The sequence below is a fragment of the Panthera leo genome, chromosome B4 (assembly GCF_018350215.1).
Source record: "Panthera leo isolate Ple1 chromosome B4, P.leo_Ple1_pat1.1, whole genome shotgun sequence".
NCBI lineage: Eukaryota > Metazoa > Chordata > Mammalia > Carnivora > Felidae > Panthera > Panthera leo.
In genome coordinates, this window is record NC_056685.1 from 16,251,914 (window position 1) to 16,271,334 (window position 19,421).

Consider the following 19,421-nt stretch of genomic DNA (forward strand, 5'->3'; position numbering starts at 1 on the left):
GCGTTCAATTACGTTTTCTTTGCTTCTCAAATTGATTTAGATCCAAATTAGGCCAAATTTTTTAAATTTATAGAAATTGTTTACATTTAAAAGCCATGAAGGGCTCATTTAAAGTATCTTTTTTTTTCATGATAAGTTAATGAAACAATGTTTTAGAAAGAAACATTTTTGTTTCATCTGTACTGTTTCATAACAAACTTTTTTTGTCAGTCAGGTCTTAGCCTAATGGGGGGAAAAAAAACCTTGTCCTGTGTCCTACATTCTTAGCACCTTTTGCATTCTGTTAGAATAATCTTAAATTTAGAATGTTTTTAAAATAGTAACAGGACTATATCACATTTCTTATTAGGAAGCAGTTTATAACTTTATCACAAAGATGATCAATCTTGGGGCTTTCCGCTTGAAGATAAACTATTCGTTTAAAATTAAAGAAAAATTGCAATGTTTCCAGCAGCCTTCGTTTTTGAATTGCTAATCTTTAACACACTCCAGGTGTGGGTTGGCTCTCTAATTACTGATATCTGCATCAAGATATTCTTTTTTATTTATTTTTAATTTTTTTAACATTTATTTATTTTTGAGAGACAGAACATGAGCAGGGGAGGGGCAGAGAGAGAGGGAGAGACACAGAATCTGAAACAGGCCCCAGGCTCTGAGCTGTCAGCACAGAGCCCGACACGGGGCTCGAACTCACGAACTGCGAGATCATGACCTGAGCTGAAGTCGGAAGCTTAACCAACTGAGCCACCCAGGCGCCCCTGCATCAAGATATTCTTAATTCATGTTTTACTTATGAAAAGTAACAAAGATAGATGCTTAGGGATTAATATTGTGTCTAATGAACATTTTTGTTCTTCAAGAAAGAATTCCACCCATCATGTAATGAATATACATTCTTTTGACCAAATGAGCAGAGTTTCTCGTGCCAAGAGGTCCCTTCCAAAGTTGAAGAACCAGCATGATTGAGACAGGGCATCAAGGCTTTATCACAAATCTTGTGTCACTGTTTTCTCTGTTTTTCTAGAGCAAGCCTTCTAGAACTTTCCCCCCCTAACCCTGCTGAGATTCCCTCTTAGGTTTAACCTCTCACTTTTCCTCTGGCCAAAGCACCAAAGCTCTGTGAGAACTGTGTCTTTTGAAGCTAAGAAAAAAGGGGACTCTAAGCAGTGAATATAGAGAATGAGGGGTATCTGTTTCAGCCCTTAAGAAAATGTCTCCAGCGTCAAACTGTCCTTTTCAGTGCCTGTCATTTCTGTCCCTTCAGGGTGGGGTTGGCTGCTGAGGCACCGCTGGTTCAGCTGCTTCTCAGAGGGAACCCCGGCTCTCCGGCCCAGGTAATGGCCTCCGGCTGGCTCTTCACCAGCCCCATCTGAGCCGGCCCTGAGGCACAGAGCTGTTTCACTTCTCCCCTTCCCAGCTCGCCCAGCCTGGCTCCGCGTTTCTCACCATCACCCTTTCACCACCCCCCCTTCCTCACCCCTCTCCCCCATGTGTCTCTTTCTTCCCTTCCTCTGTGTCTGCTCTTCTCAGAAGTTAGCTTACAAAGCAAAGTTGTAACTTTGAATTCCTGTTTTTCCAACTACCCTCATGTGACAGGATATCTCCTTATTGGAGGTTTTCCCTAATTTCAGAAGCCCTTTAAAAGTGAGAGCTTCCTCCACACTTCTTTTCAGCAGGGCAGCTCTGAGAACACAGTAGGGGAAGGGGTGATTGGGTGCCTGCGTTGTCTGGCTTCCTGCTTACCCCCTCCTCTCCATCAGTGGAAGGAAAGGATAAACTCTGGGCCATGAGGCTGTCCCTGCTCCTGGTTTTCGTCTGTCTCATTCCAGTGACTGTGCAGCTGTTGGGTAAGTTGACCGAGGTGACGGCTTTCTGACTTGGGGCCTGGAGGAACACCTTCCTCTTTGGGTCAAGGTTAGTGGGGTCCTTTCAACGCTTGCAGTGAGGAGGAAAGCAAAAGTCCTCTGCGCCACCAGCTCTGGGGGAACCTGGTCGCCTCCTCCTGGCTGCCGGGCCTGGAAGCTGGGGACCTTGAGCCCAGAGGCTCAAGCTTCTCAGGCCAGATGTGCCACCTGGTCCCGCAGAACCCTTGTCTCCTCCTGATATCCCCCAGTTCCCATTGTTCCTTCCCTGGTCTGTTCTCCGAGGGATTTCCTCTGTGGTTTGTGCATTCTTGCTTTCAGTTCACAGTATTTCTGTCTAACCTGCAAGAAATAATCTTGTGCGTGTTTTGGGCCACAAGGAGGGCGGGTCCTGGTGTCTTTCCTTGTGGTGGGTTTAAGGACAGGATCGTAGATCATCCTCCAAGGAGGGATTCCATGAGATTTTCACAATGCTGCTTTTTGCCTGTGAGCAAACCTTTTAATCGTCCATAGTTTTTATAGCTACAAATTTCACCCTTATCAGTTTTCTAAGTTGTTCAAACTGATTTATACTTGTTTTCTTCCTCCCCCCCTTTTTTTTTTTCCTGGAGACTGGTGATTACTTAGGAGGAACAGATTCACAGCTTTTCAAATCCTCAAAGACATTATCAAGTCTCTCTTTTCTGTCTCTCTAGACTCAACCTGCTTAAACTTCAGAAAGAGGGTGCCAGTTAGAATTTGCATTCTCAGTTCCCTTTGGAAATGAGATGGAAAGGGCTTCACCTTTGAAATTCTGGTTCCTGATCCCCCCGTTTTCTCCCAAATCAGCACACGCCATCTGTGCCCCTTCTGTGCCAACGGCACTTTGTGTTCTCCATGTAACTGTGGGGGCACAACTGGGACCACACAGATAACACAGAAACCCCAACCACCAGGAGACTGCCCGGGGAGAGTGCTGACCACAGAAAATGTGAAATCATGACGAGAATTAGGTTGCAGTGATTATAAAAACACAAGCCAAGGCACCCTGCCCCTGCCGGGAAACTACTTAATTATTCTGTGTTTTCATTTCCTTGTTTATAAAATGGGGAGCATGATGTTATTTGGCCCTGTGTTTTGTTTTCTTTTTTAATTCATTAAACATTTTTTTAATATTAATTAATTTTTTATTTTAGAGAGAATGCATACACAAGTGGGGGAAAGGGGCAAAGGGAGAGGGAGAGACAGAAAGACAGAGGGAGAGAATCTTAAGTGGTCTTCATGCTCAGCACGGAGCCTGATGTAGGGATCAGTCCCATGACTCTGAGATCATGCCCTGGGCTGAAATCAAGAGTTGGACGTTCGAATGACTGAGCCACCCAAGTGCCTGTTTTTGTTGTTTTTAAATTTATTTATTTGTTTAAGTAATCTTTACACCCAATGTGGGGCTCAAAACCATGACCCCAAGATCAAGAGTCCTATGCTTTTTTGACTGAGCTAGCCAGGAGCCCCTATATACCCCTTGTTTTTGCAAGGATTCAGTGAGTCGCAAAATGTAATTTGTTTGTTTGTTTATTTATTTATTTATTTATTTATTTATTCATTTATTTTTGAGAGAGAAAGTGGGGGGAAGCAGGGGGAAGAGAGAGAGAGAGAGAGAGAGAGAGAGAGAATCTCAAGCAAGCCCTACGCATGGAGCCAATGCAGGGCTCAGTCCCACAACCCTGGGATCATGACCTGAGCCAAAATCAAAAGTTGGATGCTCAACCAACTGAGACACCCAGGCACCCCTAAAATGTGTAGAACATAGGATGGCCCATAGGAATTGCTTGGCAAGTGCTAGCTATTAAAACAGGGACTTCTGGTTCCCACAATAATCATTAACTAGCCAATAAAAGCAGTATATTAAGCATTTAAGCGAGAGATTTCCCAAGAAACCAATGCTGAGAAAGATTCTTGGAGCTTAAGAAGATATTTGGCCTTATTCCTGGCTACAAAGCTTATCTCTCAATGTGTAAGGGGGGCTGGAGAGGAGATGCTTAACATAAGCAAAAGAACACCATGGGGTGGGTCTAGAGGTTTAGACATCATCACAGTATTCGTGTTGCAAATCTGTCTCATGGAAGGGAGTTAATATATTCTTCATGGGCCCCAAAGGTTAAAACTAAAGCCAGTGAAAAGCTTTTAAGAGTTGCCATGTCTCAAATAGAACAGTCTGGTTAGGAGTAAGTTCCCTGTCTCTGAAGGTCTTCAGTTGGAACCTGGACGAACAATTCGAGGGTTCTGTGTGTGACCTGAATTTCTAACCCAGGGCAGTCCAACAGAAACATCATTGGCCACATTATGGAGCCACACTCAAAAAAAAAAAAAAGTAAAAGAGAAACAGTTGACCTTGATTTTACGAAGATACGAAGGTATTTAATTTAACCCAATATATCCAAAATATTGTCAGTGAACATGAATGACAATAAAACATTGGAATAGTTTCACACTCATTTTTTAAAAGTTACATTTTCAAAACACAGTATTTTATACTTACAGCCCTGCATCAGTTCAGACTGGCCTCATTCAACTGTACGATAGACCCTTGGGGCCAAGGGCTACCATATTGGGCAGCCTGGCTACTAATTTTCTTTATATTGACTCTTAGTGCTTTGGGGCAAGAAATGTTTCTCAACTTGCTTAGGAATTTTCCCCTCCTTGAGACAGCAGGATGCCTTACTCTGATGAATGTCTTCCTCTTCAGAGGCACAAATACAGGGGAAGCAGGGAGGTGCTGAAGGTGATTACTCAGAGAATAAAAAGCAAACGAAAACATGGGTAAGGGAGCTCTTTCCCCAATTTTTTTTTTTTTCAACTTGAGAACCTATAATTCTGATTTTACCTTTTTTTGGCTCAGGCAGCACATGAACAGAGGTTAGTTGCTGCTGCGTTAGCAATAGACCAAAGGTTGTATCAATTCCCTGCACCCCCTGCAGCCTCTTCCCTGGCTCCCTACCCATTAAGGAAATCCATGGAAAGGTCTCCCTACTGTCTGTCGTGTATTCTTTTTTTCAGCCCAGAACCCTTTGTCCCACCTTCCTGAGAGCATCCCACATCATCAGCACCATGAACATCCACACCATACCTTGAGGGGCCAGGAGGCGAAGCTTGAGGGGGGGCAAGTTCTTACCCTTCTTGCCCTGCTACCCATTCAGCAGGAGGAATCGCATTCGGCACCAATGTTTAGATCTCAGTGGGGATGTCGTCACAGTCAGACACAGTGAGAGATGCTCAGACACGATGGTTGGACCTCAGCAGAGAGGCTTAGCTCAAAATGGGATGGTCTGACTCACAAGCAATGGTGTGTTGGTAAACTTAACAATTGGTTCTCAGAAGAAAAGCACTGATGTGGGGCACTTAACCAATTGCCATGGTGGAACATTCCTGCCGTGGTTGATTTCAAACTACCGATGTGATGGCCCTGGAGGCAGAGCTGGAAAAGATGCCAATAATAGGATCTCACTAGCCAATGAGTGTAAAATTACAGTGAATTTGACCTCTGGTGGTCTTGTGCTGCGTCCAACCTCCTTGTTTTATAGGTAAGAAAACTGAAGTCCTGACATGTTAGGTGATCTTTCCAGAGTCTCACAACTAGTTACTGGCACAACCTGTTTAGTGCTTAAGACTCCTGACTCTTAATGGAACATTCTTTCTATTAAACAGAAGCAATTTTTTTTTTTTTCTGAATGAATGATTGGTTTAATACCAATCTAGGATTTCTTCAAGAAACTATTCCCCACTGCTGTTCCCTTGGTCATTTTAATTTTCATAAAATTTTCTTTATAATATTTCTACTTTTCTTGATTTCTAGCCCCGTTGTTTCTTCCTTTACTTGTGACTTCTTTTAGATGCCAGATTTAAGACATACTTTCTAAAGTTATTGAGCAAAACCAAGTCCTTATCATCTTTCATTTTTCAGTTCTTGTTATATTTGTCTATTTTTCCTGTTAGTGTTCCAAACTTCCTCTGATTTTTCTGAAATTGAGAGATGGAGACCTGGCTGTGTAAGATATTGCAGATATAGGTAAGATGGCAATTGCCTTGTTACATGACAATTCAGCGCCTGAGGAGGGTGTTGAACCAAATTTCTAGGTAGGAAGAGTCATCATTGGCTAGATGTGAACTTCACAGAGTCAAATGTGTTCAACCTCAGTTAAAGACAAAGACACCTGTCTTCAGAAAGGAACTACAGGGGCACCTGGGTGGCTCAGTCAGTTGAGCATCTGACTTCGGCTCAGATCATGATCTCGTGGTTCATGAGTTCAAGCCCCACATCGGGCTCGCTGCTGTCAGCCCGTCAGCTCAGAGCCTGCTTTAGATCCTCTGTCTGCCTCTCTCTGCCCCTCCACTGCCTGCACTCTCTCAGAAATAAATAAACATAAAAAAAAAAAAAAAAAAAAGGAACTAGAGATCACAGGCATCCTTTGACACTCACATCTGGTCTCTGAGACTGAATCCCAAGCAGCTAAGGGAGAACTAGGAAGTCACAGAGGCCACAAAAGGAGTTGAACGAAAGGAAAGTAGTTTCTAGTTCCTATGTGTCTCTACATAGCAAAGAGGGAGTCAAACTGATGTGGAAATGAGAACAGTTGTGTCCTCTTGCCTCTTGGCCACCATCAAGCATTGTTGGATGGAAAAGTCGTGTGGGTAGTTTGATCTAGAAGAGTGTAGTGGAAATCAGACTGATCAAAAACGAGAGTAAAGAAGGTAAGAAAGCAAGTGCCCTTTCAAAAAGAATTGAAACTGACATGGAAAAAATAATGCATTCTAAGACAAATTTGCCCAGTTACAAACCAAGTTAAGGTCATTCAAGCTAAGAGCACTTTCAGATCCTTTATCACATTAATTAATCACTTTCAGGTCTTTAATCAGATCCTTACAACAGCCCGTGGGGTAAGATGGGTAAGGGGTAGTAGCCGGCTTTTACTACAGGAGAAAACAGGCTCAGAAGTCAGCTAGCCAGGAGGGACCAGAGCCTCTCTGCCAGTGTCTTCTGACTCTGAGGCTAAGAAGTAGACAGGAGTTACCAGCCGGAGTGTGTCGACCAGGAAAGACGTACATGTGCTCAAAACAACAGTATGTCAAAGAAGGGCTTAGTCCTTCTGTTTGTACCAATTGTTTAGACTTCTCACCTGGGGAGGGGAAGGAGGGCATTAACACTGGAGCGTTTACTATATGCAAAAGGACATGCTGCGTGTCTTACCTCAATTATCTCATTTAGAAGTTCATAGCAACTCTCTCAGGGAACATTATTATCCCTATTTTACAGATGAGGAAATCGAGGCTGGAATGATTAATTTAACTGAGGCAACACAACGAGGGAATGGTGGAGCCAGAATTTGATAACACGTTTACTGACCCCAAAGAATATACCTTCCTCCACCACATCACGTGTCTCTTGAGTTTGGAAACTCTGTAGTCTCCACCATTTCTGTTCTTCTGTCCCTTTCTCTGGGCTGCTGCAACATCTCTATCTGCTCTAGTCGCTTCCTGTTCTGAACCACTTCACGCTGTCTTCAAGACTGATTTCCCCCAAGTCAATGAGAACAGTTGCCGCGTTTCTAGCAATTTCTGTGTCAGGAACTGTTCTCGGTGCTTCACTTAGATGATCTCACTGAATTCTCGCAACAACCAGCAGATCTTGTTATTCTCCCCTCATTTTTCAGATGGGGAAAAGGAAGCACAGAGTGGCTTAGGAACGTGACCAAAGTCACACAGCCAGTGAGCGTCAGAGCTCTGATCGTGTCATGATCAGAGCGACGCGATACCTAAGGATTAATTAGCACGGCTGCGAGGGGAAGAAGATAGAGTGGCATAGTGTCAACACCTTACCTACAGATTTTGCTTGTCTGTCTGAGAATTGGGGGAGAGGCTGGCATTCTGGGGTTGAAGATCCAGGAGAGAAAGGAAAGGAGAACGTGTGGAGAGACAGAAGGGGATAGAATCTAGGATACGGGTAGAGAGATCAGCAGACCGAGGGAGACCTGCTGAGACAAGAATGAACTAGCCCAGGAAGGGTAGAGATATTCATATCTTTAGGAAAGGAGACAGGAAGTTGGAGGAATGTCTAGCTCCTGACCTCTCCTTTCTCCTCGAGGTCATAACCCATATTGGATTCATAGCTGTACCTCCCCAAATAGCCGAACGCAGTGACTTAAATTATTGGGTTCTCTGAATATTTGGTGAATAAATGAAGGAGCAAAATGAAAAATAAAATAATTCTCAATTTTTCCTCTATCTTTTTTTTATTTATTATTTATTTATTTAAAACAAACTTTGGGGGCGCCTGGGTGGCTCAGTCGGTTGAGCGTCTGACTTTGGCTCAGGTCATGATCTCGTGGTTCCTGAGTTCGAGCCCCGCGTCGGGCTCTGTGCTGACAGCTCGGAGCCTGGAGCCTGCTTCAGATTCTGTGTTCCCTCTCTCTCTGCCTCTCCCTGACTTGTGCTCTGTCTCTGTCTCTGTCTCCCTCTCAAAAATAAACATTAATAAAAATTAAACAAATTTTTAATGTTTATTCATTTATTTAGCGAGAGAGAGTGCACACATGCATGCACATGAGAGGGGGAGGGGCAGAGAGCGAGGGAGAGAGAAAATCCCAAGGAGGCCCCGTGCTGTCACCACAGCCCAACACGGGGGGACCATGACCTGAGCCGAGATCAAGAGTCAGACTTCTGACAGACAGATCCACCCAGGCATCCCTCCTTTATTCTTTTGTTCAATCTTCCTAAACCTAACACTGTAATCCTTAGTCTTCTCCCTGCCCCCAGCACTTGGCATAGTGTTTTTTTGCATATACTACGTGCATGATAAATATTTGCTTTTCGCCTAACTTCAGTTCTGGGAGGACGCATATGTAGGTTTTACATTCATTTACTGAGGCTTATGAACAGATTTCTTTGGGTTGCTCAAGACACTGTCTCTGACGGTGATTTGAGTGAACTAGGTTACTTGGGAGACAGTCCCAGGAAACACCAGCAGAGGAGTGGGGAGCTGAGACCAGAAGGGAAGGAGCCAGTGACCACTGTGGACAACTGGGGTTCAGCCCTGCTGGGGCACTCTGGGGGACAGTGTAGAGTATGTGCCTTAGCATCATCCCGCCCACCATGCCGGGGATTTGGGGCGTTTATTCATTGATTGCTATCAGTCACTGGTGAAGGGCTCCTCTTGGGGGGCCTTAGTTCTCTGACCTTTGTCTTTGCAGTGTGTAGGCACAGTGGGGCGGGGGGCTGTGATGACCAGAAAACGTCCCCCAGGCTCACAGATGTTGTGCTGACGTTGGGGAGTGGGGCTGCCATGCACCGAAATGGCAAAAGGCAAGAAGAAATAAGTGGATTCCACTTATTTTCTTCTTTGCCAGCTTCTCTATCTTGCGAAAGATTGCGTTTCATGTTTGCGTGTCAGCGTCTTATTTCTTGATACTGGGGAAAGTCTGCAAATGTCTAAGGAAACATAGCATATAATAGTCATATCTCTAGATAGTCCCATTTAATAACCTAACTTTCTTTGCTTGTAAATTCAGAAATCTAATTTATTTGCTCAATGTTATGGAAAATTTTAAAACTGTTAAAATATGTTTGAAAGAATACTCATACTCATGTTACTGGATATCTCCCCTTCGGTTATGTTGACTTGAGATATTGAATTGAAACTTACTGCTTCTTTCCCAAGTGTATTTTGACCTTTGAGGTTTCTGGCTTTGAATTAACATCAGGCGGTGTGAGTTTAGTGGCAGGGAACTTGTCTCTGGTTTGTCCTTTACAATGTCACCAGCACAGTGCCTGGCACATATGTGTTGAAGAATTAATATGAGATTAGGCAGATCGAGTTAAGATGGAAGGAGGGTCTCTTCAATTCTGCAAAGAAATTTCTGATGTGTAAGTATTTAAAAAGCAAAAAGAGGGGCGCCTGGGTGGCTCAGTCGGTTGAGCATCCAACTTCGGCTCAGGTCATGATCTCGCAGTCCGTGGATTTGAGCCCTGCGTCAGGCTCTGGGCTGACAGCTCAGAGCCTGGAGCCTGCTTCGGATTCCGTGTCTCTCTGTCTGCCCCTTCCTGGCTCGTTTCTCTCCCTCTCTCTCTCTCTCTCTCTCTCAAAAATGAATAAACATTAAAAAAATAAAAAGCAAAAAGAAAGAAAAATACTCATTCGATCCCATAATTGAGATGGCAAAGAAATGAATCCATTGATTCAGCTGTCTTCATGTGTTAGCTTTGCAGTGCTTACGATATCAGGATTACTCTAGACAAAAAAAAAAAAAAAAAAAAAGAATGTTTGTACATATAAAACATTGGTGGTGTTGATAGTGGCAAGAATGGCACAAAATGCCTTTTGGTCAAGGCCTTGAATCACTTTCAGCGGAAGAAATGTGACCTTTTAAATCAGAGACACTGTGCATAGAACCATGATAAAAGCAGAACTCCGTGTTGATAGTTGGGGAGAGGAATAATGTATGACTGTGAAATCATAAAGTGATAATTTTACATTTCCTTATATTGTTTAACAATGACAATATCAAACTTACACTGCTCCTTACTGTCAAAGATAAATAAAGGAAATCAGAATAGATACACTTGAATCGAAATAGAAGCTTTTCATTTGCAAGTACTCCTTAAAAATATTTTTTTAATGCTTATTTATTTTTGAAAGAGAGAGAGAGAGCAGGGGAGGGGCAGAGAGAGAGGGAGACACCGAATCCGAAGCAGGCTCCAGACTCTGAGCTGTCAGCACAGAGCCTGACGCGGGGCTCAAACCCACGAACTGTGAAATCATGACCTGAGCCAAAGTCAGACACTTAACCAACTGAGCTACCCAGACACCCCTCCAAATACACCTTTTATAAAAGTTTATAAATTGCTCCTCAGTAAAAATAAATGTTCAGGGGGAAAAGTAACATTAAATATACTCATCATCCTCAGTCAATTACTAAATAAAATAATGTATCTGGGTTACTAGTCAAAATGCTTCAGACTTAATTAATATTCTTTCATGCATTCAACTAATATTTGTTGAGAGGCTAGTATGCTCCAAAAAGAGAGGATAGAGTACTGAGCCAGAAAGGCTAGCTCTTTCTACTTGTAGAATTTGCATTTCAGTAGAAGGACACAGACAAAATATAATTAAATGGATTTTTTAAAGTTTATTTATTTATTTTGAGAAAGAGAGCATGTGTGGGCAGGGCAGAGAGAGGGGAGGAGAGAGAGAAGCCCAAGCAGGCTTCAGCACAGAGCCTGCTGATGTGGGGCTTGAACTCGTGAACTGTGAGATCATGACTTGAGCCCAAAACAAGAGCTAGATGCTTAACCGACTGAGCCACCGAGGCACCCTGATAACTGAAGGGATTTTTAAAAAAGAACATATTTTAAGATGGTTATGAATATTATGTAGAAAATAAAAGAGCACAATTAGGATAGTCTACTCACTAAGGAGTTGACACTTGACCTGGGACCTTCACGAGCATCCCAAGAATAGGGAACTCAAAATACGAAGTTTCCAAAGTGGAAGCGAAGCGTTTGAGGAACAGAAAGGTCTGTGGCTGGAAGGTGGTGGGTGAGAGCAGGGATGGCCGGCTGGACCATGCCTCTCCTAGTGAGCTACGATGTGGAGGCTGGATATTTTTCTCCTCTGTGCAGCCATGCACTCTCGAAGGGTTGACACTGTTGGGAAAATACCGTTAAAAACAAAATCTCCTCTCAACCTAGAAAACCTCTCCACAAAGGTAGAAGAAAAAGGAAACAATCTGATTACTGAATGAGCATTCAACCAGAATGCAATGCACATCATGGGCAATCTGCTAGAGAGACTGCAAAGACAGACAGAAATCTGACTCTATTATACCGTTAAGTGGGAACAACCCATTACATTAGGTAGGATTTGAAATTCAGAGTCAGGTGGCAAATTAGGCCCATCTCACCCAGGAAACTCCTTATATTGCTAGGCAATATAAGGAAACTTAAAATTATCACTTCATGATTTCACAGTCATACGTTATTCTTCTCACCAACTGGTCAACACGGAGTTCTGCTTTTATCATGGTTCTGGGTGCAGGTGTTATCTTCTTTGATAATTGCATTTCAAAGAGAGGACGACCAGAGTTAAGACTATGGTGGCATGGTCTAAGGCAGTGGCCATGGAGACAGACAGAAAAGAATGGATTAGAGTGTATGTATTAGGGTTCTCTGGAGAAACAGAACCAATAGGATGTGTGTGTATCTCTCTCTCTCTCTCTCTCTCTCTCTCTCTCTCTCTCTATGTATCTATCTATCTATCTATCTATCTACCTATCATATATCTATCTACCTACCTACCTATCATCTACTATCTATCTATCTACTATCTGTCTGTCTATCTATCTATCTATCTATCTATCATCTATCTATCTATCTATCATCATCATCTTCTACCTATCTTTTGAGAAATATTTAAGGAATTAGCTCATGCAGTTGTGAAGGCTGACAAGTCCAAAATCTACAAGGGTAGCATGGCAGACGGGAAACTCAAGAAAGAGTTGACATTGCAGGTCAAATCCAAAGGCAGTCTGGAGAATTTTTTCTTTTTCAGGGACCTCAGTCTGTTATCTCTAAAGCTTTTCAGCTGACTGGATGAGGCCCACCCACAGTCTGGAGGGTAATCTGCTTTACCCAAAGTCTACCGATTCAAATGTTAATCTTATCAATCAAACAAACAAACCTTCCAAGCAACATCCAGACTGGGGTTTGACCAAATTTCTAGGTACTGTGACCTAGCCAAGCTGATACATAAAATTACCTATCACGGTGTATTTTTGGGTAGAGCCAATAGATTCTGCTTTTGTTCTAGAAAGTGAAGGAAAGCTGAGAATCCATGATGAGTCCTAGGTTTTTGGCTTATGGATATGAATGGATGATGGTGCCATTAATGAAAAACAGAAGATTGGATATTTGGTCATTAAGTGCCATCATATGCAGAGAAAAATTAAGATGGAGCCACAGATTAAAATTAGTTACATAAATTACAAGTCAAATAAGTATAAAAACCTCTGAAGGAAGAACACTAACTGTGCCCAAAGACATTCAAGCACCTTACCTTAAACAGCTGGCTATGAGCTGGTTGCGTGACTGAATCTGAGTGGTTCATAAATGCTGGCCATGCAGTGATGCCAAAGTATGAGATGGAAGATATTATTGTTGATGAGATAGATGTTACTCAGCAAAACTATCTGAAAAGTGGAAAGTATGTGAAGATAGGAAAACAACAGTTGGGATGGAAAACACAAATTAAAGGTAAAGGGCTGTAGAGATGAGTTCAAAGATCTATATGACAAAATTTGTAGACTTCATTACCGTTTAATTTTTTTATTGAAAAATTTTTAATGTTTATTTATTTTTGAGAGAAAGAGAGAGAGAGAAAGAGAGAGACAGAGTGCAAGCAGGGGAGGGGCAGAGAAAGAGGGAGACACAGAATCTGAGACAGGCTCCAGGCTGTGAGCCATCAGCACAGAGCCTGGTGCAGGGCTCGAACTCATCAACCGCGAGATCATGACCTGAGCCAAAGTTGGACGCTCACCTGACTGGGCCACCCGGGCGCCCCCAGACTTCATTATCATATTCTATTAGAGGAGCCTAGATTTACATTTGTGTGTGGCAAATTATCATAGTAATTGACTTCTAAACTTTTTGTTTTCCTATCTCCTGTGTTTTATCATGAACAAAACACCATATCATGAGTATTTTCATTTTATTGCCAACGCAGAAAATTCCTCATCTTGTCACATGAGGACATAGGCAGTAATAAGATGAGATCAAGTCTGGGAAGGAGTTCAGCTACTTGGGAGGAGCTGCGGCTTGGGCATCACATGTTCCGTTGACAGATGTCAACTCCGGAGAAGCCAAAAGGAGCAGGTGTTCTGAATTGAGACTCTATTGAGTCCCAATTCCAAGAAATCAAACCAGCAGAAACGAGAAACCCAGCTGAGGAACCCGGCTAAAGTTCAAAGTGGCACCAAATTAGGAGCCCAGACGGATTAGAGGCAGGAGGTCTCTCGCGAGTGTGGGACGAGAACGGAGATGGGAGCGAGGCAGGGGAAAATAATCTTTCAAGGCAAACGTCCATTGTAAGCCCTAAATTGATGGTCCAAGAACTGACCTCAGAATGTAAGTGGTGCTAACCCCACAGGGGTGTTGAGGACAGTAAATAGAATATGGCTTGTGAAAATGTTTTGTAAACTGTGAAAGGACTCTGCTAGTGGCACTTTTATTCCTTTGCTGTATTTCACTGATGGTTTGATTAAAAATAATGAGCTAATTTAGTCAGACCCTCAAACATCTGCAATACTACGGGCTCATTTTGAAAGACCAGTTAAGTAGGAGGAATTTAGTAACACTCCAGAAGTAGTGTTTGATATTTAGGTCATAAAATGAAAAGTCAGTTCTTTTCATTAGTCTATTCTTAAAAAGACAAACAAAAAAGAAAACCCTTTACATGAATTCAGTTTTGATGTAAGGGGAAAAAATATGCTTACCAGATCCTTTTTTTCTCCTCCTCTTTCTCCTCCTCCTCCTCCTTCTCCTCCTCCTCCTCCTCCTCCTCCTCCTCCTTCTTCTTCTTCTTCTCCTTCTCCTTCTCCTCCTCCTCCTTCTCCTCCTTCTCCTCCTTCTCTTTCTCCTCCTTCTCTTTCTCCTCCTCCTCCTCCTCCTCCTCCTCCTCCTCCTCCTCCTCCTCCTTCTCCTCCTTCTTCTTCCTTTTGGCAAGAGGAAGTTCACTTTTGCCAGCTAGCAGCTCTGTACTATAAGTATAAGCCATCTCCACACACTAATTTAAATCATCAGCCCCAAATTACTTGACTAAAACAACACCGTTATATGTAGTTATTCTCATAAATATTCCCTCAAATGGTATAAGAACTTGCATTTATTTAACCTTTACTGCAAACTTGACACATTGTTACACTTGCAGGTACATTTTTGCATCTTTTTGTTATGCAAAGGCTATCTTGAGTATGCCAATAAAATGAAAGTTAAAACTATATAATAGATACTAACTTACCTCTAGATGCTAGATCTCTAAGTTACCTATTGTTGTAAGGGAAAACAAAACAAAACAAAACAAAACAAAAGTCTTCTCTAGTAGGGCTATCCAGAAAGCACTTCGTTCAAAAATTTGCTGGATATAAAGGCAAACATTTCCTAAAATAAAATCAGTTATTTTCAAAAACCTCCCTAATGTTAGAATTCGAATAGAGTTTCCTCTATCTCAAAGAGAGTAGCGGTGAATCAGACTTCAAAATTCTATTCCAGGGAACACATGCACCTAATTTTATAGCTTATTATATTCATATCTAACTTTTCTTTTCCCAGATGGATATTATTTCTTTCTCGGTTATCTAATTTTTATGTTTACTCCACTACCCTTTGTGTGCATTTAAGGCAGGCCTTTTCCTAAAGCTATAGGAGTGAACTCGCAGGTCTTGAGGATTTCCAGCTGATTGCTGGGGGCCATGCGACTGGCCCTTCCCCCTGTCTCTCTCTCTCTCTCTCTCTCTCTCTCTCTCTCTCTCTCTCTCTCTCTCTCTCTAGCTTCATGGACCCCCTACCCCCTTCAAGGGAGCTGAGTTGTCTCAGGCAGAATTCATATCACCCCTTCTCCCAGGATCAGTTTTACGGAGGAGACATTAGGAATTTTGACCTAAACTATTCTTTGTCACATGTATCCCCTTAAACATCTTTTCTTTCTTTCTTTTTTTTTTTTTAAACAGACACGAGGCAATTTTTAATATATAATGAAGATCACAAGCGCTGCGTGGAAGCATTAAGTCCCAGCGCGGTCCAAACAGCCGTTTGTAATCAAGACAAGGAAGCACAGAAGTTCCGATGGGTGTCTGACTCGCGGATTATGAGTGTGGCGTTTAAATTATGTCTGGGGGTACCATCAAAGACGGATTGGGTTGCTGTCACTCTGTATGCCTGTGATCCGAAGAGCGAATTTCAGAAATGGGAGTGCAAAAATGACACGCTTTTGGGGATCAAGGGAGAAGATTTATTTTTTAACTATGGCAATAAACAAGAAAAGAATGTTATGCTTTACAAGGGCTCCGGCTTATGGAGCAGGTGGAAAATCTATGGAACCACAGATGATTTATGCGCCAGGGGTTATGAAGGTAGGAAGCATGGACCGTCTTGCCTTCCTTCTGTCACATTTTTCTCATCTTCTTAGTTGGAACCTAATTGGAGAAAATAGGCATATTCTTATTTAATCTGTCGTAGAATTAGTAACTGATGATGTTTGCATTTTGAACTATCTTCTATGAAAACATGACAGTGAATACATGGTAAAAAGTCCTGAATGATGCTTTAGCAATTTATAATTAATGGAAAGACTGTTTTTTTTTGAGAAAAGGCTTTTATGTGAGGTTGGTTCCTTAAGCTCTTGAAGGTTAAATAAAATCAGAGTATTTCGTTTTCTCTGATCTTGGCCAAATTTCATTCCTCTGGTGGCTGTGCACAGAAACAACAAAACAAAGATAAAGCAGAACTCGAAGCCTTTTACAAAGCTTTCTTGAGTCAGATGATGTTATCAACACATTCCAGGTTTGGACACTTGATTATTTGGGAGTGTTATCTACAACAACCTCAAGGTCAGAGGAAGAGCCTGCCTTTTGGGATAAGAGATTACCTGTTTCCAAAATTACTATGTTACTGGGGCTGCAAAGATTGCTTGAACCTGGTTATCATAGCTAATCAGAGCACCAGAGTTCAGTCTTTGTGAGGCTGTAACATGTCAACTTTCCATTTTCCTTCTTCCTTTTTGAAATTTTAAAATGTTTATTTATTTTTAAGAGAGAGAGGTGGGGGGCGAGGGACAGAGAGAGAGGGAGACACGGAATCTGAAGCAGACTCCAGGCTCTGAGCTGTCAACACAGAGCTCGATGTGGGGCTCAAACTCAGGAACTGTGAGATCATGACCTGAGCTGAAGTCAGACGCTTAACTGAACCACCCCGGTGCCCCATCCATTTTCCTTCTTTATAAAGAAGAGGGAGAGCAGAAAGAGAGAGAGAGAGAGAGAAAGTGTTCAGAAAGAGACTATTCGGGAGCATTTATTGAACATAATGAAAGTTTAGAAGTCATAGGAGAGATAACATTTCAAGAGAAACTTGGTTGAAAACTATAGCCGGACAAGAGTGAACCAAAGTTGAATGAGTTAAATTTCACAGATCGTAAAATAGTCCTGAGGGATTCAAAACACGAAGATTGGTGCTAAGACATGGGACTTCTTATTTCATTTAAAAATACATCACTGGAGGGGTGCCTGGGTGGCTTAGTTGGTTGGACACCGGACTTTGGCTCAGGTCATGATCTCATGGTTCCTGGGCTCGAGCTCCGCATCAGGCTCTGTGCTGATAGCTCAGAGCCTGGAGCCTGCTTTGGATTCTGTGAGACAAGTATGCAGAGGGTTTAGCATAGTGGTTCTCAAACTTTAAATATGCTTAAGAATCACCAGGAAAGCTTGTTACAAGTGAAGATACCAAGGTCCCCCCCCTACCCGGACTCTAAATCAGCACATGAGGGGGAAAGTCCAAGAATCTATTGAATTATTTTTATGAACACCTGGGTGCTTGGATGAAGATGGTCCATTGACCACACTTGGTGCTCTCCAAGTCTTTCTCAATACTTAAGATATTCCTGCTGGAAGATCTAGGCTTTCAGAGTGATCTTGGTATCTGCTCACTGTAGAGTACACGTTTATCTGAAGACAGTACAGAGAGGGTATATGTAGAGCCTGTCTCTCTAAAGAAAACCTGGGGGAGACAACTGGCCGAGGTCAGGGACTATTTTAGAATAACAGAATCAGAATTACAGACTTAGAAGAATCTAAGTGTTGTCTGGGAGTTTGGACCACAGTGGAAGAGAAACTGCAATTACATGGCTTGCCAGTGAAAGTGGCTGGACTAGAATGTGGTTCTTTTGGCTTCGCCAGGGCGTTGTTAAATACATCAGGTTTGGGGCGCCTGGGTGGCTCAGTTGTTTAAGCGACCGACTTCGGCTCAGGTCATGATCTCACAGTTTGTGAGTTCGAGCCCCCCGTCAGGCTCTGTGCTGACAGCTCAGAGCCTGGAGCCTACCTCAGATTCTATGTCTCCCCCTCTCTCTACCCCTCCCCTGCTCACCCTCTGTGTCTCTCTCTCAATAATAAATAAACGTTAGAAAAAATTAAAAAAAAAACACATCAGGTTAGTCCTGAAAAGCCCATTTCTGATTGATATCTATAAATCCAGTGTCGACAATTTCTTGGCTAATTGAATGAACAGTACAACTAGCCCTGAGGTGGTCTTAACAGATTTTCCTCATACGAAGGAACAGGAACCCCAGTGGTTACGAATGGCATAATCATATCTAAATCTAGCCTGTCCCCTATATGAGATATGATTTGGAAAACTAGTCCTGTAACTTAGTGGCACAAAAGCCAGAGTTGCGTTTTGAAGTGACTAACTACTAGCTAATTGGCAAAAAAGTAATTTTGAGGTAAATGAAAATAAACCTGGCTTTGTCAGGAGGACGGGATAAGTGCAGTAAGGGGGAAGGAAAGAGGGTAAGGAGCTTAACATGCGTTTTGATTTTAAGATATGTTGGGTATTGTGCTACATGTTTTACAAACTTTATATTGTCTAAATGAATTTTGAGATGTCTTTTTTTAAAGTTTATTTATTGAGAGAGAGAGAGAGAGAGAGAGAGAACAAGCAGGGGAGGGGCAGAGAGAGAGAGAATCCCAAGCAGGTTCCGTGCCGTCAGTGGGGAGACTGAAGTTGGGCTTGAACCCACAAACTGTGAGATCATGACCTGATCAAGAGTCAGATGCTTAACCGACTGAGCCACCCAGGTGCCCTGAGATGTCTTTTAAGAACTGTTTAAAGGCATAGGATCTGCAAAACTTAATTAGGAAAAGAGTATTTTAATCTAGGACAAATTCTGAATATCAGCTGGTGGCAAGAGGCTAAGTATGTTGCTATAGAAGGTTGTTATCTCCCCAAGTTGTTATTTCCTCTGTCTCTTGTGTTTGAATTCAGTTTTAAGAAAGCAGATATTAATCGTAAATGGTTTTCGGTGCTTTCTTTCCATGATGTGGATTAGAGAGTTATGCTCAACTTCCGACTCTTTCTCAGAGTCGTTGTTGAGGGACTCCAGTGGAGGCTGGCTTGACAGGATTTAAGTAGGCGGGGTTTAAGTTTTGACTGTGCGTTTGAGTTATACAGCTGTAAGTTTATTTTTTAATCTAGAGATTCAATAATTCTGTGATTCCAAGCAAGAGGAAGGATGGGCTCTTCCCTGTTTTGGAGGAAATGCAGAAATCCAAGCAGGTGTCAGTATAGCTGACTACTTTTGCCTCATGTGAGGCAGGAGGCAAATCTGTCCTAAAAGACAGTGGAAATGAAGCGGTCCTAGAATTGTTCCTGATAGAGACTGCTGTGTGTACTCAGAAAAAGACTGGGGTAGAGACAGAAGGGAAAGAAAAAGGGATTCCCTGGGTGGGGACCTCAGGTGTGATCCTCTTTCGGCATCCTTCTTAT

The 19,421-nt window shown here is 42.5% G+C and overlaps 1 protein-coding gene across 1 annotated transcript in view; it reads left to right on the forward strand.

The window, feature by feature from the left end:
* Nucleotides 1-1,455: 1,455 nt before the first annotated feature.
* Nucleotides 1,456-19,421, forward strand: part of MRC1 (mannose receptor C-type 1) — a 98,421-nt gene continuing 80,455 nt past the window's right edge. The window contains exons 1-2 of the mRNA XM_042945032.1: nt 1,456-1,847; nt 15,614-16,015. Of these exons, the coding sequence (XP_042800966.1) occupies nt 1,787-1,847; nt 15,614-16,015 (463 nt within the window). The 5' untranslated portion in view covers nt 1,456-1,786. The remainder of the gene's footprint in view (nt 1,848-15,613; nt 16,016-19,421) is intronic.